Source organism: Crinia signifera, chromosome 6 (assembly GCF_055691185.1).
Source record: "Crinia signifera chromosome 6, ASM5569118v1, whole genome shotgun sequence".
NCBI classification, from domain to species: domain Eukaryota; kingdom Metazoa; phylum Chordata; class Amphibia; order Anura; family Myobatrachidae; genus Crinia; species Crinia signifera.
The window spans coordinates 280,483,865-280,499,816 of NC_139222.1; the positions used below are offsets into that span (position 1 = coordinate 280,483,865).

A 15,952-nucleotide genomic window follows, 5' to 3' on the forward strand; every position below is an offset into this window, starting at 1 on the left:
TGTATTGCCCCCTTTAACATCAATGACAGCTTGAAGTCTTCTGTGGTAGTTGTGGATGAGGCTCTTTATTTTCTCAGATGTAAAGCTGCCCGTTCTTCTTGGCAAAAAGCCTCCAGCTCCTGGAAATTCTTGGGCTGTATTGCATGAACTGCACATTTCAGATCTCCCCAGAGTGGCTCCATGATATTGAGGTCAGGAGACTGAGACGGCCACTCCAGAACCTTTACTTTATTCTGCTGTAGCCAATGACCGGTCGACTTGGCCTTGTGTTTTGGATCATTGTCATGTTGGAAATTCCAAGTACGTCCCATGCGCAGCTTCCGGGCTGATGAGTGCAAATTTTCCTCCAGTATTTTCTGATAACATGCTGCAATCATCTTGCTATCAATTTTTGACCAAGTTTCCAGTGCCTTTGTAGTTCACACATCCCCAAAACATCAGCGATCCACCTCCGTGTTTCACAGTAGGAATGGTGTACCTTTCATCATAGGCCTTGTTGACTCTCCTAATGTAACGTTTTATGGTTGTGGCCAAAAAGTTCACTCCAAATGACTTGGTTCCAGAAGTTTTGAGGCTTGTCTCTGTGCTGTTTGGAGTACTGTAAGTGGGATGCTTTGTGGCATATGCGTAGTAATGGCTTTCTTCTGGCGACTCGGCCATGCAGCCCATTATTTTTTTTATTTTTTTTTTTTCAAATGCCTCCTTATTGTGCATGTTGAAACAACCACACCACTTTTTTCATAGTCCTGTATTTCAGCTAAAGTTTATTTGTGGATCTTTCTTTGCATCCCGAACACTCTTCCTGGCAGTTGTGGCTGAAATTTTTGTTGGTCCACCTGACTAGTTTGGTCTCCGCAGAATCCCTCATTTCCGCTTCTTAATTCGAGTTTGAACATTGCTGATTGGCATTCTCAATTGCTTGGATATATTTTTATATCCCTTTCCTGTTTTATACAGTTCAATTACTTTTTCCCGCAGATCCCTTAACAATTCTTTTCAGACACATCAGTGCAGCACTGAATGAAAGATGCAAGGGTCTTTCAGGAGACTAGATACTAACTGACCTTTTACACACACACACACACACACACACACACCCCAGGAAACAGATCACAGGTGAGGATGGTTACCTTTTGTAGCCATTCAAACCCATTTGTGTCAACTTGTGTGCATGTTATCAGGCCAAAATCTCCAGGGTATGTAAACTTTTGATCAGGGTCATTTTTGTAGTTTCTGTTGTCATTACGATATTTTAAAAAGAGTAAACACAGTTGTGTGACAATAAATGGCTTCACCCAACCACTGACCATGAGTGACAGAAGTTTGTGAGTTATCATTCATATTCTCTGACAAATGGCCAGAAAATCACATTCCGCTGGGGTATGTAGCCTTATGAGCACAAATGTATGTAGGACTAATATCCATGGAGGATTACTGTACAGTCTCTAAGTAACCTATATGCCTAGGAGTGGAGCTATAACACCTGTATTAAGCGCACCTACCAAATGTTCTATAATATTTGCAGTGAGTTCATACAACGTTACACAGATCAGTTGGTGAGAAAGCTGTATTGCTCTAGTAAATACAAGTAATCTCTGTGACAATGAATAAATGCGGCGTGTAACGTATAACTCCATTCGATGTCGATATCCCAGCTGTCTCAGCCATAAAATAAAGCCGTCCTTGATGAACACATACCACACCTAATCAGACGAATGAAATGGAACTTTGGGCCTGGTTCAGAGTTGATCAATGATTTTGCAATTTATCAATTGTCTGGGGGTGGTAAGGGGCAGTTTTTTAAGACTGTCCATTTTTTTTTTTTTTTAAGGGAGCGTCTGATGTCGGCGCCGGCCTCGATTTTATTCTGTCGCAGAGTTGTGGAAGGGTCAGACTTAAAGCCCCCATACACTACTGCGTGTCTCAGCCAATCCCCCTTCTCTTGAACCGCACAGGAGCTTCCTAGACGGCAGGATCACACGCCATATATTGTATGCGGTCCCATACCGGCTGCTCCCTACTCACAATCCTCTGTAACTGTGCAGATTAGCGCTCAGGTCTGAATTAGGCCCTTTGTTCTGAGCTTTGTTTGTTCAAGCAAAAGAGACAGACAATATGGTTCCCCCAGAGGTGGCGGCAGTTAGAATTGGAGGCTAGACCGGCCGACGGAAGTGGTCAATGACCAATCCTAGTGGCAGGTTAATTGGCTTCTGACCATAATTTACCCTTACTGTGTGGGTATGCGTGACTGGGAATTTAGATTGTAAGCTCCATTGCTGCAGTGACTGACGTGAAATGTTTTCTGTGAGGCGCTGTGTACTGTATAATTATTCATGTTGGTATAGCGCTGCCAACTCCAAGAGATGGTTACAGTGGGGACTGATGGGTGGGGGTATGAAGGGTCCCCTATAGATAATCAGAGTACAGTAACACTCTGTAAGAAGCCTTCAATCAGAGGTCACTAATATAAGTCCCTGGTGCGGTGCCGGAGATCCCTCACAATTGAACGGATAGGTGGAGACAGTACTGGCCGGAGATTACGGTACATTATAGAATATTTAATTGGAACCATATTTTTCCTATGTATTGATCTGAATGATTGTAGTGTTTGGTGCACAGCAAAGTGAGGGCAGACTGCCACCTAGTGGAACATTTAGCACACTTCATTTTTTTTTTTTTTATAAATATGTATTTCCATATACAATCATTTATACAGTAAATACACAATTATAGAACATTGAAACTATATACAGTCACATGTTTATGGAAGGGTTGTTTAACTCTCATGTTACAGAATATACCGTCTAGCCTTGTCATTAATGGCAACCTAGTACTCTGAGTAATGCACAACCTATTGCAGGCCTGGACAACCTGTGGCTCTCCAGATGTTGTCAAACTACAAATCCCATCATGCCTTGCCACAGTTTTGCTATAAGGGAGTGTTAAAACTGTGGCAAGGCATGCTGGGATTTGTAGTTTCACAACATCTGGAGAGCCACAGCTTGGCCTGTCCTATTGGGACAGGAATATTTAGGTTGCAACCATGTTTTCTCTGCTTATGGCACGCAGTCTTTGTCGTTCTCTGAACTGGATCAGCATTGATCATCGCTCAGTCGATGTATTCCACGCCACGTCATACCGCAGCAATGTGCTGTATACAGCTTTCCAGGTCTATTACGTGTTACACTTCTGGAACACATCCGCTCTTTACACCTGTCGCAATCTCCCAATTTGTCAGATGCTGCCCATAGCTGTTATTATGTCTTCTGTTTGATTTATTTTTAGGTAAATTCATAACATTGGTGACGTCAGGGGTTCCGCCCAATCCATTCTTACTGTAGTTAATGGGACCGATGATGTCATTTAGGACTAGCACACATGCTTTGGTAATTGCAACCTTTGGTACTTATGTAATATCTGGGCTCCCGTTTTTCTTATGAGACCGCGTCCGCTCGCCACGCTTCGGGCACGGTGGCTCTCTGCGCTGGCCACACTATATAAAATCAACTCCATGCGTAGTTGGATAGTAGGGGTATGAAAAAATGGGGTGCATTTAACATGGGAGCCCAGATATTACATAAGTACCCAACCTTTACATACGCCAGAATCCATTGATTGCGCAAACTGATCTGATTCGCAAAAAAAAAAAAAAAATCATCTTCCCCTTGGTTTTATATTTTTGTTCTTTTTTAAAGTTGATATATAAACTATATTGTGTCAATGTTGATCAATATCTTATAATATATGTGCTGCTACTTTTTGTTTTCAATAAAGATTTATTGTGTAAAAAAAAAAAAATGAAAGAAACCAGTCCTGCTTGTTAGTATAACCATAGCAGACTTTTCCCAAGCATCCCCATATGTACAGAACTGAAGTCGCCACCCTCCTCCCGTTGGTATGCGGTCCCTGGGTCGACACCTAAGAATGGTTGACAGTGACTAGGTCGGCACTTAAGAATGACAGCAGGTTGTTATGAATAATGTTGACATTAGTTTTTCGCTATATTTTACTATCCGAGTGAGTATATAATAGTGTGTCTGAGGCATGGCGCGAAATTCACGTTGACCATGTTGACCTAAAGCTTGTGTCCACCTTCTGTCTATTTCGACCTGATCATTGTCTACCCTCTATCCCGTCACGGTGACTAAAGTGAAGGCACACAGCACCAAATATAATGTAACCTTTCAGTAGACATGAAACCCAGTCATGCAATACATATATAGAACATACATAGGTATGTACCGGCACATGACAGAGAATCCCTGTCTGCACCAATCATGTTTTTTAAACACGTAGGAAGATGAACAAAAAGTATTGGCCAGTACAATTGACCTTACGTAAACCAATCACTGCGGCAGCAGCGGTCACATGTCGCAGTATATCGCTATTATGATGCATATACATATATTCCGTTCTCGGCTCAGTAGTTTTGTAGAAATGTCCTGTAGATGATACACTTCACAGTCTGGCAATGGCTTATCGCAGTTATATTCTCTACAAACTTCATTGTTCCTTCAAAAAAAAAATTATTAGGACATAGTCATTTTAATTTAATCTTAAATTTGACATCAGTTCTGGTTCCACCAACGTTATTTTCTGCCAGAGCACAAACAACTGATACTTAGTAATGAGATGTACAGTACAGACTGAATAACTTGTGGGCCAATTAATGTTTGACTCAACTATCCTGTATAATAAAAGGCTCATGTTGTACATGCCTCTATGGGGGGATTCAAGTGTTTTGTGTGCCAGCAGCCCCTAGATGGCGCCAGATGGCGTCATTCAAGTGTCTCCCCGTTTGGCCGAGCACAGCTGACGGTGCTGGCATTACTGTTATGTTTTGATGGGCTGGTAACTTGTATACCAATGATCCACCAGCACCAAATTGTGTGCCTACCTTTCTTCCACTATGGGGGCTGTCATGAACCACTGCAAGTGCATCCATCCACGTGGAAGATCTCCGCTTTCTTATTCCGGATCACCACAAGATCAACCTAATAGCAATAAAACAAGAGAAGACTTTATTTTAGCCACACATCTCATAGCAGTCAGACTCCTTGAAATTCTATCATGGTTTTGATTTGAACCCATCACCTGTTACATTGCAGGCAGACACCTTACTGATGGAGTTATTTCATTTTGTGCACGAAGCCTGCAAATTATAATTATGGGTCTGGTTCAGACCTGATTGTTAAAGTTGCAGTTGTCTGCGAGTAGATCGCTGCCGCCCAGGCAGAAAGAAAACTCCACCCGTGCAAATGAATTGAAAAAATATCGCTGATCCTGGCTGGCGCTGACAGCACAGACACACCCAATTAAATGCTTGGGCACACCTGGGTTTTGTCTGACACTCCCAGAAAACGTCCGGTTACCACCCCGAAATGCGACTTCCTGTCAGTCTGCATTGTGTTTATAATCCATGCCCTTTTTCTTCTGTTACTCACCCACACGCATGCGCAATGTGAACGGCACAGTCTTTCAAAAAAATTGCTCGATTTGCAAATTCTCACAATAGCGATCAATGGGGAATCGGGCCCTTTATTTAATGAGACAGGTCTAGGTAGTGCTCAGCCATGCACTACATATGTAGATCTACTCAGTCACAATGCTGCTTATTTATCTGACAAGTTACAAGTAGCTTCATATATTAGGGCCTAATTCTGACTTCAACGCTATGCTGATATTTTTGTAATTGAACAGTTACAGACTGCACATGCTCAGCGATCACGCTGCTCTGCATCAAGGAATACATTACACAGGGATTGACAGGAAGTGGACATTTAGGGGAGTTAACAGGGAGTGGCGTTAAAACGTAGAAATGTCAAGGATGTTTTTGGGGCAAGTACATGCTGTCAGCTGTGAGTACGCAGAGAAACATGGCGGCTACATCGCTACTGACATGTCTGTGACCTATGTGAGCAGTTCGCTGTTATTTTATATAGGCTGCGAATCTGTGCGCAATTGCAAATGAGTCGCGTTAGCTCCAGTGAACAAATCACAATTGCTTTAATGTACAACTCCGATCCCTTACTGGTGCAGCAAATAGCTCCACCAGTAAGGCATCTGCCTCCAGGGTAGTAAGTGATGGGTTCAAATCCTGGGGATGACAGAATTTTAAAATTTGTCTTAAAACAGAGAATGGAGGAAGCCACATTGAAATGATTAAACCGTTAAGTGACAGGTGCTGCGGGACCCTCCGGGCCCCCACGCAGCCTCTTGGCCCTTATTCTGGTCGGTGCGGAAATATCCGCGTGCGTTCGGGCCGCCGATGTTTTGTGTCTGCGCATGTGCATAGGCGTCTCTGCGCATGTGCGAGCGGGCCAAATCCCGCATGATATGTGAACACTCCGAACAGGGGGTGGAGAGGGGCGTGAAGGGCTATTTGGGCTCATTACCATATGCATACGCCCCGCGTTTCATGGGCGTTCCCATGCAAACGCTGGGCGTACGTATGGTAATGCGGCCGTGATGCACGTGTAGGGGGCGGACATATGACATCGCCGGATGTCAGCTGCCCGCCCAGATCCCCGCTTTTGCACGGAAAAATGTCCGTGTGGTCTGAGGTTGCGGGAGCTGGTGGAGCACTCGGTCCTGCATTCGATGGTCTGCGACCATCGAATGATGGGGGAGGTTCCCTTAGATGGAGGAGGCGTATTCCGTGAAAAATACACGTGCGTTCCGTTCGGCCAGCTTCTTACCGCCTACGGACGGAGTTGGCGATCCGTATGGAAGGCGGGGTTTCGCACGCACGGTCCTGGTCGCATAATCGGATCCGGCCGCACCGATCAGAATAAGGGCCCTTGTGTGGTCTACCATACACATAAATCAGCGAAGTGCTTTGGAAGCTCTGAGGTTCGAATAAATATTAGCAAATATGTCTGAGCGCCGGATCGTACCTTATCGCAAATTAAGTTATTCTGCATGTCTAAGAACGATTCTTTTTTTGCCAGCCGGAAACCATTGACGGCGTCGATATGATCCCCATGATGGAACACACAGCCGATCTCCACCGGTCCTTTCCACTTACATACACTGTGACATGAGACATGGAAGAGGTCTTATTCCCAGGTCACCATAAAGTGACTGCGGCAAATATCATGTGTGTGTCCCTGAGCTACATAACATACGAGTCATGCGTGTACCACTGAGCTGTGTAACATACTAGTCATGCGTGTATCACTGAGCTACGTAACATACCCCATTGCTATGTTCTGCTGCGTATGTCCTACCCTCTGTGTGGCAGAAGCCTGTCTGAGCACTAGGACATGTCCGATGATACCAGAACACGTGTGAAGGGAAATGAGGCACATCCCAGGGCAATGAGGCACATCCCAGGGCAATGAGGCACATCCCAGGGCAAGTTTCCCAACCTCGCTCCTCAAGGTGCACTAATCCTGCTGGTGTTCGTGATATCCAGGCTTCAGCGCATATGGTTACATCACAATAACTGAGATACTAAGTAAGTCACCTGTGCGCAAAACATGGATAGCAATGACCGTAGGTGCGTACACACTGGCCGATATAATCGTCCGTTCGAACGGGCGATTATATCGATGCACCATTGGCCAGTGTGTACGAGCGATATATCTGTGGACGGCATCGCAACACAGCCGATGCCCATTATATCTAGAGATATATTGGCGCATCGTGCTGTGTGTATGGACGATCCGCTGACCACACGTACAGCTGCACCGGGAGCCGGCGTTGATTGTCAATCACGATGGATCGTTTTCTGATGTTTTAAGAACATTTGCGATTGCCATTTCCTCCTATACAGTCCAACCATGGACAGATAGATCTGTTGGTGTGTACCCAGTGTAAGCATGTATAGACAGACCATGTGCTATTTGTGCTGAGTACCCCTTTCCCACCTACATTACCCATCCCAAGGACTCGCCTACCCTTCTGATAACCAAATGGCCCTCCCAGGCCCCTGGAAAGGTGGGTTAGTACCGTGCAGCCCCCACCCTCGCCCTCTTGGCCACCCTCTTACATATCACAAGTGAGAAGACCAAGGGGGACCTTATGTGCAAAATCGCGTCATTGTAGCCCTGCCTCCACTATATACCACCTGCTTTTATGACACTGTATAGCAGGGGCGGTGCCATGATGATATGGCCATGCCCCAACCAGCCCACCTTTCAGACGACCACGCCCCCTATACACCGACCAGGCCCCCTATACACGACCACGCCCCCTATACACCGACCAGGCCCCCAATACACTAACCAGGCCTCATTTCAACGGCCAAGCCCCCAATACACTGACCAGGCCCCCTATACAATGACCACGCCCCATATACACCGACCACGCCCCTATACACCGACCACGCCCCCATACACTGACCACGCCCCCCATACACTGACCACACCCCCTATACAATGACCAGGCTCCCTATGCACTGACCACACCCCCTATACACAGACCACACACCCTATACACAGACCACGCCCCCTATACACAGACCACGCCCCCTATACACAGACCAGGCCCCCTATACACAGACCACGCCCCCTATACACAGACCACGCCCCCATACACAGACCACGCCCCCTATACACCGACCAGGCTACCCCTTTCCAGGCGTAAGTATGACTATGCGTAATATGAAATGATCTTACTACAAGCGTTCTCCAACCTCCTGCAGTTCCAAATACTTTGTGAAATGTTCTGTTGGTAATGTCACGGTTATCTTTTCCAGGTCAGACTGGTTGTCTTGTTCACTGAGAATAAAATAATAACAATCCGATTACTCAATGTCCCTCTAGGTTCCAGAAACGTGCTGTTATACGCTCCTGTATGGGTGCACTCTCCTCTATTGAACCCCAGAAGGTGCCAGGTTTTCTCCTACATCTGTAACGGCGCACATTCAGTGTATTGTCACAGATACGTGTGAGCCTGCTTGGTCCATCATCAAAGCATTCAAGGTAAAGCAATGATACATTATTTCCCTGCCGCAGGTAGTAGACACCACAGCTGTGCAATGAGAAGCGATTGATTGACAGAATATGAAGGAGATCATTTATCAATGCAGGATTAAACTTGTTGCGTATGATAAATGGTGCTGCAGCCAATCAGCTCCTGACTGCCATGTGTTCTGCTCCCAACTGCCACATGTTCTGCTCCCAACTATCATGTGTTCCACTCCAGACTGCCAAGTGTTCCCCTCCAGACTGCCATGTGTTAAACTCCTAATTCGATTCCAACTGTCATTTACCACTCCCAACTGCCATGTGTTAGTTCCTAATTGTCATGATTCTGCTCCTAACTGCCATGTGTTCTGCTCCTAACTGGCACACGTTCTGCTCCCGACTGCCATGTGTTCCGCTCCAGACTGCCATGTGTTAAACTCCTAATTCGCTTCCAACTGTCATTTACCACTCCCAACTGTCATGTGTTAGTTCCTAATTGTCATGATTCTGCTCCTAACTGCCATGTGTTCTGCTCCAAACTGTCATGTGTTCTGCTTTTAACTGTCATTTATTCAGCTCCTGTCATGTGTTCTGCCCCTGTCATGTGGATAGCTCCTGATCTGCTCCCAACTGTCATGTGCTCCGCTCCAGACTGTCATGTGCTGTTCCCAACATGTTAAGCTCCCAACTGCCAAGTGTTAAGATACTAATCTGCTCCCAATTGTGTTCAGCCCCTGCCGTGTGTTTGAAAAATGGCAATTGGGGGCGGATTGGCTGGAGAACCATTTATCATATGTTGATAAATGGGCCCCTAAATTTGTCCACGGTGACAGTTCTAGGACGCATGCTCAGACGCACTTACTACATCATTTTTAGAATGTACGTTTTCTTCAGTCGGCTTCCCTGGGGTTTGCGGTACCTGTGTGGGGCGCAGGGACTCCTCGCTGAATCTGGTGCGCAGTCAATCGTCATGTCAGCGTCCCTGAACAAGGAATACCTGTCATTATACAAGGGGTGGACAGCGGGATGGCATGTTACTGATGGCCTGACTGACAGCTGGGAACCACTAAGCTCTGACCTCATGGCTGGCTCATCCAGCAGCCACCAAAGGCTTCCATCTAGGTACTGGGGGGGATACCACGCCGTGCGAATGGGGGCTGGCCGACATCCATTCGCAAGGCAAATTCGCTTGAAATGCACACAGAAGAAACATCGGTTCCCGTGCGAACGAGCGGCACTTGCGAACGGACCTGAATAAGGTCCTAAGAGCCTGATTCAGGTTGGCTCGTTAGGCAGCGTATATCCGCTCACCATCGAAGGATTTTTTCCTGCCTTCGGTAATAAAAGTTGTTCATGGCACCCCAGGAAAGGCATGGGCGTACCCCTGGCATTTTGACAAATTTGAATTTGTTGCAATTTCCCCCTTGTAAAGAGCTTCACCCCAAAACATGTTTCCGTTTAGTTCTTTTTTTTTGCCACAGGTCCACTCGGATAGATGAAGGGTGAATGGATTAAACCTCTGGCAGATCTGACGCCTCGTACTTACAAGGACCCCATTTTCTCGTAGACATCGCTGCCACATGAATCGAGGTCGCTGGTGTCCTCCTCCTGCTCAGCAGGGTGCTCCGACTCAGTGCTCTGCTGACAAAGGTAGGTATATGTCAGCATTGTGCACACGCCTCCATAGGGCGATAACGCGTGTGATTGGCTTAGCATACAGAGGAATAGACCCTATTACCTTAAGTATAGATCGGGGTATGTCATAGATGGACTCCGGTTCGCTCTCATAGGCCCCATCCGTTGTGCTGCCACTTAATCGGTTGCTGGATAAGTCATCCTAGAAAGTAGAAAGGGAACAATGGTTTGGTTGACAGTTTACACAGTGGCTGGAGGATGGGCTTAGTAATCATGCCTGTGTATGTGACATTCCCGTGATTGTGTAGCAGCGCTCCTCCCAGTGACTGTTGGAGGATGGGCTTAGTAATCATGCCTGTGTATGTGACCCTCATTATCTTGTGTAGCAGCACTCCTCACAGTGACTGTCAGAGGCGAAGCTTAGTAATCATGCCTGTGTATTTGACCCATATTATCTTGTGTAGCAGCGCTCCTCACAGTGACTGCCAGAGGCGGAGCGAAGTAATCATGCCTGTGTATGTGACATTCCCGTGATTGTGTAGCAGCGCTCCTCCCAGTGACTGTTGGAGGAGGAGCTTAATAATCATGCCTGTGTATGTGACATTTCCGTGATTGTGTAGCAGCGCTCCTCCCAGTGACTGCTGGAGGAGGAGCTTAATAATCATGGCTGTGTATGTGACATTCCCCTCACTGTAGCAGCTCTCCTCACAGTGACTGTTGGAGGAGCTTAGTAATCATGCATGTGCATGTGACGTTCCCCTCATTATCTTGTGTAGCAGTGCTCCTCACAGTAACTGTTGGAGGAGGAGCTTAGTAATCATGCCTGTGTATGTGACCCATATTATCTTGTGTAGCAGCGCTCCTTACAGTGACTGTCAGAGGCGAAGCTTAGTAATCATGCCTGTGTATTTGACCCATATTATCTTGTGTAGCAGCGCTCCTCACAGTGACTGTCAGAGGCGGAGCGAAGTAATCATGCCTGTGTATGTGACCCTCATTATCTTGCGTAGCAGCGCTCCTCCTCACAGTGATTGTCAGAGGCGGAGCTTAGTAATCATGCCTGTGTATGTGACCCTCATTATCTTATGTAGCAGCACTCCTCACAGTGACTGTTGGAGGAGCTTAGTAATCATTCATGTGCATGTGACATTACACCTCATTATCTTGTGTAGCAGTGCTCCTCACAGTAACTGTTGGAGGAGGAGCTTAGTAATCATGCCTGTGTATGTGACGATCATTATCTTGTGTAGCAGCGCTCCTCACAGTGACTGTCAGAGGCGGAGCTAAGTAATCATGCCTGTGTATGTGACCCTCATTATCTTATGTAACATCGGTCCTCACAGTGACTGTGAAATCATATATATTTACCCAACATCACCAAACAGTAACTTGTGTTATTTTTTTTTTGGGGGGGGGGGGGGGGTTTCTGGGGGTTTTTGTAAACTTTCCCGGATAATGAGTTTCCACATTAAATATTCTCTGTACCTCTAAGTTTCAGTCACTGAAACGCTGTAAGACACCATATTTACATCATAAGAAAGTGATCTTTTAGAGGAACGGCTCCCATATATTAGTCTGCACCGTATGGGCGGGGCTGTGTGCTGCTGGGCGTGTCCCCTCACCTGGTGCGGATGTGCGTCAGAGAGTCTTCTTATCTCACTGAGAACGGGAGGCCAGTCTGACAGTATGTAGGGCTGCATTCTGTCCTGGCTCACTGCAATCTGCAGTCACAAAACACACAATATTTACCACAACATCATCTGTCGTCTCAGTGTATCGAGCCCTGAGAGCGTCACATGAGTGGTCTGACAGTCACAGACGTCATGGCCTTTAATTATCTCACAATTTAAGAAACAAAGTATGTGGCGTATTTTCCACTTGCGCGGTTTTGTGCGGTAAAACCTGCAGATGGTCTGATATACTCACCGGCTGCTCTGCGGAATTCCTAGGAAGGTCCTGACTGCCAGCAGCAGCGCTGCCCTGATTTCCTTTCCTGGGGTCGGGGTCTGTGAGCGATCTGTCCCGTGCCTGCAAACAAGCATCCCACATTATTATATACAGTATATAGAACACTTGCAACTCCTCTGATTCTTGTAAGTCTTAGTACACAGGTGTGTCCAAACTGTGGCCCTCCAGCTGTTGTGAAACTACGCATCCCAGCATGCCTTGCCACAGTTGTGCTATTATGGAATGCTAAAACAATGGCAAAGCATGCTGGGATGCGTAGTTTCACAACAGCTGGAGGGCCACAGTTTGGACAGGCCTGATCTAGGGGGTGATTCTGATTAACCATCGAATGATTTTTCCCCCGCACCCTAGGCTGTAAATGGATGATTATGCAGCCTAGCGAACAGGTGAATGTTCCTTACCTCCGCTGATGACAGTGTGATGCCGGAATGGTCATCCGGGCACGATTTGGGTCTTGCCCCTTCTGCCTGTAGTAACAGCAGTGCAGAGAGTGTCAGTAAATGTGCAGGTTAGGTCATATAAAGTATATAAATAAGCGCCGTTCTCCGGACCTTCCCCCCACACCTGTTGATAGGCCACATCCCAGTTCCTTTTCCTGTTACGACTTTCCAACCCTTTAGACATGAGCCAAGTCACCTATTTCAAGTGTCGACCTAGCCCCTGTCGTCCTTTAGTGGTGGACCCAATGCATGTCAACCTAGTGATCGTATCCCCCTATAGACTAAGCCTAGTAGAGAGATAAAGTGGACCAAGATAAAAGCACCAACCAACTCATAACTGCCATTTTTCAAACATGGCCTAAACATGACAGGAGCTGATCGGTTGCTAATTTTCCTCTGTCTTTTTTATCATTCTCCAAGGTTTAGTACATACACACGTGTTTTGCCATGTACTTTATCTCTCGAAGGCTTAGTACATACGCATGTGTTTCGCCATGTGCTTCATCTCTCTCCAATGCTTAATACATACACACGTGTTTCGCCATGTACTTTTTCTCTCTTCAAGGCCCAGTATATAGGCCCCACAGCCTGTTGCATAGCAGTTAGTTACTTACAGTTACACACTATTTTATTGCTATGTTGGCATGGTTTTCTATTTAGATCAGGGATGGGGAACCATGCAGGGCATGTGTAGTTCAACAAATATAGATTCTATCATACACATACGCAACAGGGTAGGAGGAAACTGGAACACAACCTGTGTAATAGGGTTAGGGAATCAGAAAGGGAGAGATTTTGGCAGAGTTTTCCCATTTCCCTTTCTGATTCTCACACCCTATTATATTTGGTCCCAGGAGCAAATATAAACTCTACACACAGATAAGGACGTGTTCAGAATACAAGCCAGTTCAAAATTCAAATAGGGAGGCCCAACAACTACCACCAACTGCCATTCCAAACCGATTCACTGGCAATTGGAGTTTCTCCCCTAATTGAATTTTGGACTGTGCTGCAGCCCCCCCCCCCCCCCCCCGAGCCGTCACTGAATATAGCCAACACATATAATAGCGCGCCTCTCTATAGTATTATATGGTCTCACCTGATAGGCGGCATAGAGTGGGGTGATGTGTGTGATTCGGGGCCCAGACTCCTGCAAATTACAAAATAAATCTCCGTTAGTGGCACACAGATAAATTTGGGGGAGATCTATTCAGATGCGATCATTACAAGCATTAGGTTGACACATGGATTAGGTTGACACAAGATTTGGATCAACATGGAAAATGTCGACAAGAATTCTTCATGTGTTGGTTTTTTTTTTTAAAGGTGGCTTTTTCATACTTTACTATCCAAGCCGGCACAGAGTGAGAATATGAGTGTGTCGACATAGACACAAAAAAACCCTGTGAATTTCACGTCTACCTTTTTCATGTCAACCTTTTCCATGATGACCGTATGACCCCTACCCAATCTATCGCATGGCAGAGCGTATCACTATTATTACCGGAGATGTTTGGTTAGCCGTCACCCACACGTCTGTGATACTCTTGTGCCAGCCCTTGATTGTATCCCTGTGTAAGGACAAGACACAACCATCAGACACGACAGTCCCTGCTGTAGTCACTGACACTGACACAGGACACACAGGATGACACCGATTACACTGACACAGGATGACACTGACACAGGACACACAGGATGACATTGATGTCACTGATGACACTGACACAGGACACACAGGATGACACTGACACAGGACACACAGGATGACACTGATGACACTGACACAGGACACACAGGATGACACTGACACAGGACACACAGGATGACACTGACACAGGACACACAGGATGACACTGATGACACATTACATTATAACAATTAAGTGACAATAGAGTGTAAAGGTGTCCATACACTGCTGTGACGTATTGCAGCAGTGTACAGCCACCCGATACCCCACGATGTGATCCATCACAATTTGTTTGGGACATCAAACTGACTTGATTTGGGCCGATTTCATCGGAATCAGCCCAAATTGGCTCAATGTACGAGCGCCTTAAGAATATTAGTGATTCAATTAAGTCACTATAAGTTTTACAATGATCACAATCTGACCTGTGCTTAAAGGCATGGGTCCACCGGAGCACAGGGGGCGTTCCTCTCGGCATCGCTGCCGCATAGCTCCGCCTCCTCTTCTAATGTCAGGTTACAGACAGTGCATTTTACTTATATACCGTTACCCTATTGGGGGCAGTAGCGGATTCACCTCTAAGCAACCAAAGCAGCTGCTTGGGTCCCAGTGGGCCCTACTTGTCCAACGGGGCCCGCCAACAAAGCTGTATTATTTTAAGAACAGTGTATAACAGCCACCTACTACAATAAACACTGGGGAGAGGTTCACATTAATGACCGGGTCTCTGAAATTGGGTCCCCCTCCCTGCCCCATGGGAAAGGGGGGGGGGGGGGGCAGTCTCCTGGAATTCTATTCATTCGACTCATTCATTGTAGCCCCACCCCCTGCTGTGCAATACCTTAAATACCGGCATTGCGCGGTGGGGGCGTGGCCATGAGGATGCAGTCATGCTGGCCAGGCCCCAAAACATGTCATCCCTTTGTAGCTCCGCCCCATCCCACCCCTTTCCCACTCCATCAGCTGCCCTGCTCCCCTGCTCCCCTGCCTCAAAGAACTGTCTGCCCTCTTCTGGAGCGGGCAGCTCAGACGTTAAGCTGTGAATTATGCAGCGTTGTGTGTGGACCAGAATAAGGTCCTATATTTCTGTGCCCCCCACTGATTGCAGCACACCCCTATCCCTTATAATACCCATTGTTGCCCCCCTCACTCAGTGACTGTACTGATTATATTTTGGTGCCTTTAGAGTGACTCCATTATATTAGGTTTGTGGACTAGTGAGGTACAGGATAGGGATTTCTAACGAAGACACACAAAGGTGTGGACCATAGTGACCAATCAGATTCTAGTACATTCTATAAACTGAA

The 15,952-nt window shown here is 46.4% G+C and overlaps 1 protein-coding gene across 6 annotated transcripts in view; it reads right to left on the reverse strand.

The window, feature by feature from the left end:
- Positions 1 to 1,643: 1,643 nt before the first annotated feature.
- PLEKHS1 (pleckstrin homology domain containing S1) overlaps positions 1,644 to 15,952 on the reverse strand; it is a 60,568-nt gene continuing 46,259 nt past the window's right edge. For 4 of the 6 annotated variants that reach the window (XM_083149769.1, XM_083149768.1, XM_083149765.1 and 1 more), the window contains exons 6-17: positions 14,460 to 14,526; positions 14,055 to 14,105; positions 12,917 to 12,982; positions 12,474 to 12,575; positions 12,170 to 12,268; positions 10,651 to 10,749; positions 10,459 to 10,553; positions 9,775 to 9,894; positions 8,622 to 8,723; positions 6,897 to 7,032; positions 4,898 to 4,994; positions 1,644 to 4,512 (exon numbers count right to left, since the gene is read on the reverse strand). In XM_083149769.1, the coding sequence (XP_083005895.1) occupies positions 4,920 to 4,994; positions 6,897 to 7,032; positions 8,622 to 8,723; positions 9,775 to 9,894; positions 10,459 to 10,553; positions 10,651 to 10,749; positions 12,170 to 12,268; positions 12,474 to 12,575; positions 12,917 to 12,982; positions 14,055 to 14,105; positions 14,460 to 14,526 (1,012 nt within the window). In that variant the 3' untranslated portion in view covers positions 1,644 to 4,512; positions 4,898 to 4,919. The remainder of the gene's footprint in view (positions 4,513 to 4,897; positions 4,995 to 6,896; positions 7,033 to 8,621; positions 8,724 to 9,774; positions 9,895 to 10,458; positions 10,554 to 10,650; positions 10,750 to 12,169; positions 12,269 to 12,473; positions 12,576 to 12,916; positions 12,983 to 14,054; positions 14,106 to 14,459; positions 14,527 to 15,952) is intronic. The other 2 variants (XM_083149766.1, XM_083149770.1) reach the window with 2 other exon arrangements.